The 11728-nt window shown below is 34.0% G+C and overlaps 1 protein-coding gene across 2 annotated transcripts; it reads right to left on the bottom strand.

Annotated features, from left to right (window-relative positions):
• Positions 1-488: 488 nt before the first annotated feature.
• On the bottom strand, positions 489-5077 carry LOC132313820 (pentatricopeptide repeat-containing protein At1g09900). 2 transcript variants are annotated; one of them, XM_059812771.1, is made up of 3 exons: positions 4953-5077; positions 2107-4843; positions 1193-1627 (listed from the first exon to the last, which is right to left on the bottom strand). In XM_059812771.1, the coding sequence occupies exon 2, from the start codon at positions 4775-4777 to the stop codon at positions 2306-2308; it is 2472 nt and encodes an 823-aa protein (XP_059668754.1). In that variant the 5' UTR covers positions 4778-4843; positions 4953-5077; the 3' UTR covers positions 1193-1627; positions 2107-2305. The 2 variants fall into 2 exon arrangements, with proteins under 2 accessions (XP_059668749.1, XP_059668754.1); XM_059812766.1 differs by lacking the exon at positions 1193-1627 and adding an exon at positions 489-1185 and having other exon boundaries at positions 2107-5077.
• Between the last annotated feature and the right edge of the window lie 6651 nt (positions 5078-11728).

Raw genomic sequence — 11728 nt, 5'->3', positions numbered from 1 at the left:
GCCTTTAAGGCTGCACCATAGGAGACCACACCGCAATTCACTTCAGAGGATTTGCACCCAAAAGAAGTGGAGTGGTTACCAAGAAATGGTACTCTCGCTCTAGCCCTCCCTCTCTCTCTAATATTACCTATAACTATTACGACAAACTCAGCTATTCGTTTCAAATATAAAAAACAGTTATTTATATTGAAATAAAAATAAAAGGTATAAATTTATAAAAGGACATAATAAAATTTAGGTGATTTACACTCACACCCTCCTCATGTTTGCAATAAAGATAAGTAGATACAATTTAGGAAGAGTGTGATCCAGTTACCCCTCAAGTTTGCAAATTAAGAAAAAAGGTGGCCTTGCCATCCAAAACTTGCTTCTAGTTTATGTTAGGTGTAAGTAAACAAATGGCAGACACGAGATCAATGCTTTGGTTTTTTCCATGAACTTATCAGAACACTCATCTTTGGCATCTATTGGGGCTATACCCATGAAGATACTGAAAACATAGTACGATCAAACATAATTAATTGCAATTGTTATACAAAACACATGTAAGGGCTTGATCTTGACAATATGTTCAGAAGGCACCCTAAGTGATTTGGCTGATACATTAGCTGCAAACATGATTTGTAATGGGATTAGAGTAATTGTATTAAACAACAGTAGCATCTTCGGCAGTGGATACCTCAGACATGGTAGAAGTTTCCATATGGTGTCTTCCAACAGAAAATGTCGTCCTTATTTATTCAATGTAAAAGCAAAAGCAACTCAAAGCCCCATCGTTTCTCATAACCATAACATCTTTTCCGCCTAATCTTTTCTTTTTTCCTTTTGACTTCACAGATTGTGTTAATTAACAACAAAGCAGACATTGCCATCATAGTTTCACAATGGGAATTCTGAATATGCTTGAATTACGATGGAGAGTCGGATACTTTGTTTGGGAAGGAAGGAGCAGAGAGCCGGCGGTAGCACTGAAATTGAAATTTCTCATCACAGCCATATGATGCATACTGTCAACAAATTGGTCCATGCCCTTTAAAAGTCTCAATCACATGAAGAATAATTTTTTATTCAATTAGTTCTGAATTATGTGAAGAAATTGTGTATAAATTTCCACAAGATTTTAATTCCCCCTGTGATGATCCTCCGGACCACCATCTGTCCCTTTCAGAATCGCCCCAAGCAACGCTATAGCTCAAACAGAAGAATTCAAATTAGAAATGTAGAACAAATGAAGCAATATCAAAACCAATTTAAATTGTACATGTCATACAGAAGCTCTACTCATGAAATCATATAATTACAAAAGTTTCACTCGCACGTATCCGAAATCAAGTCAGTTTAAAACACTTTAATGCAAAAGATATTAATGAAGGACATAAAAAATAGAATATACAGCAAAATATTCTTCAACTATTGAGTATTGATTGGCGAACTATTTTCTATGTCTGTTTTCTACCCTGCTCAAGAATTGCCACTGGAAAGGAGAAAGTGATGAAAACCATAAAATAAGTGATCCAGTGCATTGCTTGAGTGACCAAAGATAATGCATAAAGCTGTATGCTGATAAGTGACAACTGAGCTTCTTAGGCAGAACAGCAAGGGGGATGCAATTCCAGCACACTGGCAACTAAACAAATCAAAAGAAGAACTAATTGACTTTTGGGTCGATCAAAACAATGAGAGATCACACATCCTAAGTTTGAAAATACAAATAAGCAGATATATACAAACTATTAAGTCACTGCTGAGAACTAGCTTCAAAAAGAATCAAGAGATAAGTGACATTTCAAAATCACCATTGAAGGCATAGCAGAATGAAATTCCGCGTGTTCAAAAAGCAAACTAGAATTGATGCCTTTAATGACTACTCAAATTTGATGAACTCACTTCAAAAAGTTCAACCTGAAATGCAATGGTTCTTGAGACAAATCATTTTCCATGGGACATCCAAACTTCCTAAAGCTTGAAAGTTAAACAGCAACAGAAGGATTTTTCTACAGATCAAAACATTCCGACTCGAAAATATAAATTGAAAAGAAACAGCAAAAATGAAATATGAACATGATTTTTTGAAAGTTGAACAAGGATGAAGCAAGATGGTCTTACCATGAATGACTCTCATTGAGATATATTTCCAACATCCGATGATGAAACAAGCTCCAGAAACCAAAACATAAGCTTATCAGTCGCCTCTCATGTTCCTTCCAACATGTCTGCTGGTGAACTTACCACGAATAAGTTCAGGATGAGGTTCCAAAAGCAGAATGATGAATATAAAAAAATTAAAAAAAGTGTCTGCTAGAGTTCAACCAGAAAATCCCTCCCTAGCTTTGAAGACCTGGTGATCCTTAGGTGAAATACACCCACGCTCTACAAATTGTATCAAAAGCTTATCTGCCTCATCTGCTTTCCCCTCTAACATCAACCTCTTACTCACCTTCTCACATAACTTTAAATCGGGAATTAGATTTCGGTCAAACATTCGACAACCAACCTTATATGACGACAGAGGTTTCTTTTTCCTCAAATAACTCTCCATAAGCATGTGGCAAGTATTTGCATCGATTCTTGAAGCTGTTCTCAGAACCTTCCCTAAGAGTTTATAAGCCTCATCAGGGTTTCCGAAACTACAAAGCTTTTCAATGATCTGATTATATACTGTTCTGCAGTCTTGCTTTGAAAGCATCTTCTCTAATAATTTCAACAAATCTTCCACCTTATCATGCCGACAGAACCAATGGATGATAGTGCGGTATGTAACTTGGGTAGGAACCAAACCTCTATGTAGCATTTTCTTGGTTAGTTCAGTTGCCTCTTCTATTCTGCCTTTCTTTCCTAACGCGTTTATAACTGTTGTATATGTAATCACATCAGGGTGTTTGTTACTCAAATACATATCATCAAGCAATGAGAGAGCAGCATCCAAGTCATCCTTCCGACAAAATCCATGAATTACAGTAGTAAAATTCACCACATTAATAGCACACCCCTTATGGAGACACTCCTCCATGAATTTCTTGGCATCACCCACTCTCCCCTCATAACAAAGAGACTGAATCAGTAAGTTAATTTCAACTGGGGTAGGAAAAAAGTCCTTTCTGATCATTTGCCTCACCATATCACAGGCCTCAGATAATTTCCCTTCCCTGCGAAGACCATGCATCACAACACTGTATGTGATGGCATTGGGGATCCACCATTCCTCTTCACTCATGTTGAGCATCTCTCTTGCCTCCGAAGAGTTCCCATTCCGACAAAGCCCGTTTAACAAAGCTGTATATGATACAGTATTAGGCTTGCATCCATGCTTGTACATCTGTTGAAGCAACTTTTTAGCTTGATCCACCATCCCTACAAGACAAAACCCATTGACAAGAACAGTGTAAGTCACAACATCAGGAATGTGCCCCTTTGAGAACATTTCATTAACAAGTTCTTTCGCCCTTTCTATTCTTCTCCCCTGACAGAATGAATGAACTATTGCACTGTATCCAACCTTGTCAATGCAGAATCCACTTCTTTCTGCTTCCCTTAAAAATTCTAGTGCCTCATCTCCATGACCATGCTTGGAGAGCATATGGATAAGAGTATTATAAGTAACCTGGTCTGGTAACAAATTACTATCTTTCAACATCTTCTCCATCAGCTCCCTCACTTCTTTGATCCTTTTATCCTGGCAAAGAAAACCCATCACAGTATAGTAACTTACTTTATCTGGGGAACAACCCTTGAATGGCATTTCAGCGATCAGCTCCATTGCATCTTCAACCCGGTGCACATCACAATAACCCTTTATTAAGCAATTATATGTGATAACATTAGGTGCAATTCCAACAACTTGCATCCGATTCAAGAACCTCAATGCCTTCTCCAACCTATTCCCTTTCACCAAAACATAAATCGCTGTGTTACATATCGACAAATCAGGTTCAACTCCCGCTTTTTGCATCAAATTCAGTACCCGCATTGCATTCCTCAAATTGCCAGCTCGGCTATAAGAGACCATCACAAAACCAAAAGCTTCAGGCCGGCACTCAATTCTTCTCCGTTTCATAAGACGAAGCACCCGCTTAGCACCCTGACACAACTTAGTCTTACTAAGGACTTGAAGCATTGCATAGTACACTATCGGGTCATGCCGGTACCGCCATTGCCGGGCAGCCCAGTAGAAAAATTTCAAAGCTAGCCGCTCATCAGCCTGAGACTGCAAGACAGCACAAACTTGCTGAGGTTTGAGGCTTCTAAGTAAATTCCTCAATTCCCCTTCACGCTTAGGAGTCCACGCTGACCGAAGATCGATCAACCTACAAGTTTCTTTCACCAAAGGGTGTCTCAATGCATCATCATCTCCTTCAAGCTTTTTCATGTCTTCATTTTGTTGGCGATTCCTACTAAAAGAATTCAAAACCCTAAAATCATCATCACTGTCACGCCCAGCCTCTTCTTCTTCTTCTTCTTCTTCTTCTGATTCAACATCGTCATCCGATTTATTGAAATAATAATTTTCTCTATCATATGAATTCGAATTTCTAGATTCCTGATAACCCTTTTTTTCAACTCTAACATACCCACGTTCAGCATCATCAAAATCACCTTTATCCATACATTGGACACTTCTATTAGTGTTGATTTGTGAACTGGAGTTAAGATTTCTTGATGACCATGATGAATAAAAAACAATAAGTCTACTACAGGGTAAGGGGTGTGCACAAAAAGGGCTTCTGGATTTACAAGTTAGCTCTTTCCCAGTAAACACAACCTTTCTTCTATGATACATGTATAGAACTGCAAGAAATCTCCAAAGTTGTGATATATATAATTAGGGTTTCTCTTATTGTAGTGCCTGAATTGAAATTAAAGAACATTTCAGTTGATGAAAATGCAGAAAAGAAGATTGAATTCCAATATTGTGGTTTCAAGCAGGAAACTTAGATTAGGGTTTGCGAACTTACGCGTCGAATACATGTATCGACCTCCGTCCTCTGCTTTGTTTGTAAGTTCAAAGCTGTAAAAACTTGCAGCCAAAATGTGTTTGGCAAGTGAATCCCCGACTCTGGTTCGAGTGTTCGACACAGTGAGTGAGTGCAAATAGAATTATTATTATTATTATTATTTTTCCTCTCTTAAATTTTTTTTTAATAATACTAATTCCAATCAGAGATATCGATAAATCACATCATTACTCACAATAATTCGGCTTACCCTATTATTAGAGCAACCCATAAATGAATGCATGTAGATTGAATTATGTAAATCGAATGACTCAACCCATTCTATTTTGCCTTGAGCTCATTTAAAATAAATAAATAAAAATATGATACTCTTAAAACTAATCATTCTCCATTTCTAACTTTATAATGCACCGATTTGATGCTTGACAAAATTAATTAATACAATTATTAAATACATCAAGCAGCGATTAAATGGATAAAGATATAGATAAAAATAAAAATAAAATAATATAATATTTATAAAGAACATAATGATATGATATTTAACTCTAAATAGTTTTAGATTTCTCTCTTAGCATGCATATTATTATTTTTCATTGATGCGATTCAATTTTGTTTGAATGTCTTCAATTTCTGGAAACTGACATTTCGGCCTAAGCCTTAGTTATGATTGGGCTTGGGCCCCTTTCTCTTGGGCTTGACCTTTAGTTTTTTTTCATTCAGAAGTTTGTCAACAATTGTTGGTCCCAATTTTTGCAACATGTTAAATGCTCATCAGCCCCTTATAGGCTTTGGGTGGAGAATGGATTGGGCCTAGCATGGATGAGATTAGTGTCTTTGAGTTTAGACAGTTTCACCATATTCAAATTGGCCCAACCCAATTAAGACAAATTTAGATAGTTTCAACATATTAAGACAAATTGACCCAACCCAAAATGTGACGATCTGTTCATCAAGTTGGATTGAAATTTACATTTATATTATATCATTTTTGGGAGCACCTTGCTTTGAAGTCATGATTAGCTTATTGGTAATGGGTACAGTTGATTTTAGGTATTGATAACCATTTTTACAATTAAACGAAACCTTAAATAATCTTGTGTTTACTTGCTTGAAATCGGAATGGCCAGCCACATAAGTTGTCATATAGCTCTCTCATATATATTCTTATTTTATTTACTTATTTACTGATAAAGGTGATAGTGTCCAAATTTACGAGAATACTCCATAATTCATCACTGAAATCATATCATTCTCGCGTCCTATATGAACTGAATAATTATCGAACAAATTCCCAAGAGTGATTTCAAGAAAATTTCATAACTATTTTAACTTATATAAAATGTGAGATAATTATGATTAAGATGTTTCTTTGAATTAACTTCTTGTTAACTTATAAGCTAGCCACACATTAAAAGGTTACCAACTAACCATGTCTTATCACACACTCTATGTCTTGCTTTTTGTCCACACACTCCGTGGTCAAGAAATCCAATTGAAAGTATGATTTACATCGAGTATGATTGAGATTTTTGAATAAGCCCAATTCAAATAGTGGCCATACCAACTATACAGTTAAATCAAGTAAAAAAGTGTCCTCATGTTTGAAAAAAAAATGGAAAGAGAATAAAAAAGGAAACTTTGCAGACCAAAACTTTCAAAGATTGGTAGAAAGATAGAAACGGTGGGTCCATAAAAGAATGCTAAAATATCAAATCCCCCATTATAGTCAAAGCCCTATAGTTTGAAATTGCCCCAACAAACTTAGTTATTCTCTTCATATAGGTCCCACTTCCCAGACTCCCTTTTGCTCTTTTCCATTCAGAATCAAATCACCCATGACAATACACCCACACACACACACACACACACACATACACACACACATATATATATATATGTAATTATGTATATATACAAGCATGTTTATGTTAATATATATATACGGGTCATGAAATTCAAACAAATATTAAAGTTGTTGTCTTCCTTGAACACTCGTGATTCTTGTGAAGTGTTAGGGTCAAGTTAGGGATGACAAAAGTTTTTCAATTATTGCAAAATTTAGAGTTTGAAAATTTGTAGTTGAAATTCAAGGATTCAGAAACTTAAAACCGTGGTCTTGGCACATGATTATAAATTTGAAAAGAGACGCAGAACGTGGTTAGAACATGAAAACGATACATATTAAAAAGAATTGTATGAATTGCTTTAAAATTGTTGTCTTTGCACATAATCATAATCCGGAAGACACATTAATCAAAAACATATGAGGCGTTGTGGTGGGATCAAAGTGCAGATAATGACCTATTGCCTTGAGAGAATGAATGTTTACAATTAATATTGATCTAACATAAAAGCAGACATTAGATTGAGTCAGTTACCTAATATTGTTCAATTTGTTCTGCCTGAGAAAGGTACATGACCAAGTGAATAGTTGTACTACTGGAGCACAACCAGGAAATCAAAAAGGGCATTAAAGTACATTACCATCTTAGTTGGTGAATTTATTGTTCATGATGGTTCTCACACGCCGACTCGGAACTCAAACGAGTTAACTCAACCAACTATTCTTGCAGACATACCAAATCAATATATATTACTCAAAAATGTGTGATGTTCATAGACTGAACCACTTCCTTAAAACAACTCGATTTCCTTTATTTGCCATCCGAACTCAAACCTTATGTTACTGAGTCAACTCAGTGAGTTTTGTGAAAGAGTGAGATCAAAATTGAACATTGGTACTTCCTCTCTCATATTGAATGATGGGTCGGTGCATGTCCTTTGTTGCCACGTGGATAGTGTGGTCAAAGATGTACGCGAGTCAACCAGTTCATATATTTTAGGTAACAAAATGTCCAAGTGGTCTAAACCCCACACACCAAAGACATTTACATCATGCCACAAACAACCACCAATAGGACATGGGCCACGGACAATGGAAACAATCCATGTGAATGAAGCTTCAAGCCACAATCCACTGAGGGACCCAATTGATTAATGCTGATACATATAAAGTGTTACATAATATTATTATTATTTATAAAGTGTTTTGGACACACATTTTTATCTCAAATTCTTTTAAGAAAGACAAAAGACATTATAATTAGTAGGTGTTTAGGACTCCTTAAAAGTTACAAACAATAATTAATGGTAAACCCCCCTCCCTCACTTTGCAATTTGCATAGGACTTTGGACATTAATTAATTAATTAATTAATTAAGTCTATTGATAAGCCAGAGATGGATTACTTTTTATATTGTTATTTGTTTGTTAATGGAGGATGGTGAAACTAGGCGGATGGGGCACATAATCTAGGGTTTGGAGCCCTACATGCATTTGAGGCATTTGTAAATGATATATAATGATTTTATGGGATCAAATGTGCATGAACTTAGGTTAAGAATTGTTTAAAGAGAAAATAATATTACAATTATTGAGAGAGCCTTCTCGTAATAAGAGTTATAAATTATTTATTTAATTCTTACCTTTTAAAAAAATTAAAGGGCTCATCTTACGTTAAATTTGAATAAAAAATGAATAAGGCATATAAGGATGAATATATAACACTAACCAACAATTTAAAATTTTAAATTAGAAAATAAACGTCAAAATCTGTTATAATTAATATTAGAGTTACACCTAATTCTTGACATATAGTGTCAGCCTTCTGAAAGGTACCCTAAACTAAATAAATTACTACCATATGTGCCATAAGCCTAGATTCTGACCCAATCTGATGTTAGGATACTATTTGTCTTCCTCAATGCATTTGAGAATATCTAGGCACAATATTGAAATGAAAAGTGTAGATTCATCTACTTTTGTTATGGAGTATTGAGTTTTGTAACCGTTGTTCCTATTATTAAAACAATAGATTGATTTTTTTGTTAAAATAAATGTTCTCTTGAATAGCTATATCAAGTACTTTAATGATTGAAAAAGTTATTCGCAATCCAAGAATAAAGTTTTGAGTCACTCAATTTTATATAATCTTTCTTTATCAAGAAATGAAATATTAACTTCTATTAAAGTCATAATACCATCTTCCTCCACAATTACATTTTATTTTTAATAAATATTAAAATGACTTCAACAAAAGTAAGATTACTCTCTTTTGTAAATTGTAATAGTTGAGGGTGAAATGCAATAGTCCTTCAATGAAAATTTGTAAATTTTGCGATACTCGACTATTAAGTGTTTCACCAAAGTAATGAAGGTTCACCTGCTTTATATGAGACATCGGACTAGTCAAGTGGCACAATGTTTATCATTACTCGTAACAAATATAAGGTATGTGGAGAGAGAAATATATATCTCTCTCTATAAAAATATGTGTGGCACTAATGGTGTGTTTGGATGGGATGATTTGGAGGAATTGGGAGAGAAAAGAAAATAAAGGATAAGGCTCAAGTGTGTTTGGGTGGGTTAAATGGAGAAAAAAGAAAAGATAGGGAGAGATATTCCTTCCTATCCCTCATTTGCCATCTCTTTAAAATTGAGAAGATCGGAAGAGAAAACGGTTTAATGGTATTTTGATAATATCAAAACTACCCTTCATAAATAAATATACAGATTTATTATTCTATTCAAGTCCCAGCTAACCACTTACAGTTATAAAAGGGTAGGATAATAATTTGTATTATCCTTTCTTTTCTTTCCTCTATCTGATTCAAACCTGAATGACTATCAATTATTTTCTTTTCTTTCCTATCTATCCAAATATAAATATAAATTATTATTATTCTTTTTTTTTTTTTTCGTCTCTCTCGTAATTAATACAATCATTTCTTTTTTATTCACTCTTCCCTGTCCAGTCGCACCCTAACAACTTACATATCCGAGAGGAGGGAAGAAACCTATCATTTTCATTGAAGTGGGTGGGGTGATGTAAGAATTAATAGGGGTCTAGGGCACTGATAATTTATTCTAAGAAAAAAGGGTAGGAGGGAGAGTGAATGATACGGGGAGGTCACATTATAAAATTCTGAGCCCCGCTCACACACTGACACTATTTGTTTTTGTTACATACAGGAGGACATTGGTGGATGTGTACATAAAGTGTCTTTGACTCATTTCAGGAATAACTTCAATTTGTTATGCTACTCTATTAGTATTTTACAATTTTATTATTTATACATGTTTAAATAATCGTTACAACCTCGGCGACCTATTCAAATTACCTTTTGTTAAATCCTTTTTCTCTTTTCTTCCGAAGTTGTTCACCCTCCATCAATCAGTGGCGAGATTACTCGTAACTACTCTAACAAATTTGGGACCAAAAGTATAAATGCCTTATTTTATTTATTTTTATTTATTAAAAGTTCAAGTATATGGTCCATATGGACCTTACTCACATTATGAAGTTTTAATTATCATCCAATATTCCTGGAGCTAGTACTTTAAGTCTCTATCAATTAAGTCACTAAATAATGTCCTATTATAAAATTAAGATCAAAAATGATTCCGAATAGTTGTTAGACCTACTCTTTTAATTGGTCATTTGTAACAAATAAGGAAATGAAACATTTACTTAATTGTATTTAGTATAATAATTAATTAAAAATTATTCGATTAGATAATTTACTATAAATATTTGATGTGAATAGCACTGCTCAATCAAGATATATATATTAGCTCCTCTAGCATTTTATATTGCTTTGCTTTTCCTTTCTTCTAAATTTCACTCCCACTGAAGTCTGAACATGTATAACAATGAGATTTTTTCAAAATGTATTGTACCATATTATATTAATTAATATACGACCCATATATGTACGAAACTATAAATTAATTCTGTAACAAGTTTATAGAAGTGGACGTACAGACCATCATGTACCATATATGACTTCTGTCACACGTTAACTTATTTGAGAAAGATACATGATCTCAGGCACTTTGATCCTTTGAATCCAAGAAGAAGAAAAGACCTTACCTTTTTTACCCTAGATACGAAATCCCAACTACCCTTTTTCCCTTCTCATCACACCTCCTTTTATTTTCTTTTTTTCTTTCTCTTTCTGAATTATGGGTTAATTAAGTAAATCCAATACCGAAACTCCAAAAATTAAGGCACTTTTATTAAACAAGGTTAAGTAATATTGACATTATTTTTGCCATTTATATTCCTTTTCATTCTTTCCTACGTATATACACGTGTTTACTTTAATTTAATTTTTAAAAAATTGTTTTTAATTACTTCTTTTCAGTCAACAAATCCTTAGAAATATAACAGGAGTCCTCCATGTTATTGTTCTCACATATTTTTTCGGGTAAATTAGCTGATGCATATTTTGATCGATGACGAACAATTGTAATTTCACAACAATCTTTTTAGCAATATATTTGTCTTGAAACCTATGAATATAAGATAGATAAATAGACACATTCAACATTCAGTTATATTGATGGAGTTGTTGGTAGTGATAAAAGTGGTGGTTTTTTTTTAATGTTTGACCACTCATGAAAGATACAGGGACATAGTTTTAGCTGATTTTGTTACTTAATATGTAGGATTCAGTTAAAAATTCTAATTAAGGGTAATGACAATTGTTGCTTCTAATTAGGTGAAGGGGCACTTATTCTTCCTTTTCGTGTACCAATTGTTGTTTCTAATTAGGTGATTAGGTGCAAGTACTGTGAGATTATATTAAAAAATTTGTTCATAAAAAATAATATTAATAAAATAAAATAAACATAGTACAAAATAATAGAGCACTCAACATAAACACTTACACTACTGAGTCTCCCATTTTACTATCTTATTCTGAAAATAA

Source organism: Cornus florida, unplaced genomic scaffold (assembly GCF_030987335.1).
Source record: "Cornus florida cultivar Cherokee Brave unplaced genomic scaffold, ASM3098733v1 CherokeeBrave_3.0.0_Hap2_Chr01, whole genome shotgun sequence".
NCBI classification, from domain to species: Eukaryota; Viridiplantae; Streptophyta; class Magnoliopsida; order Cornales; family Cornaceae; genus Cornus; species Cornus florida.
Note: the sequence above shows the minus strand (reverse complement) of the source record. Positions and strands in the feature narration are given on the sequence as shown.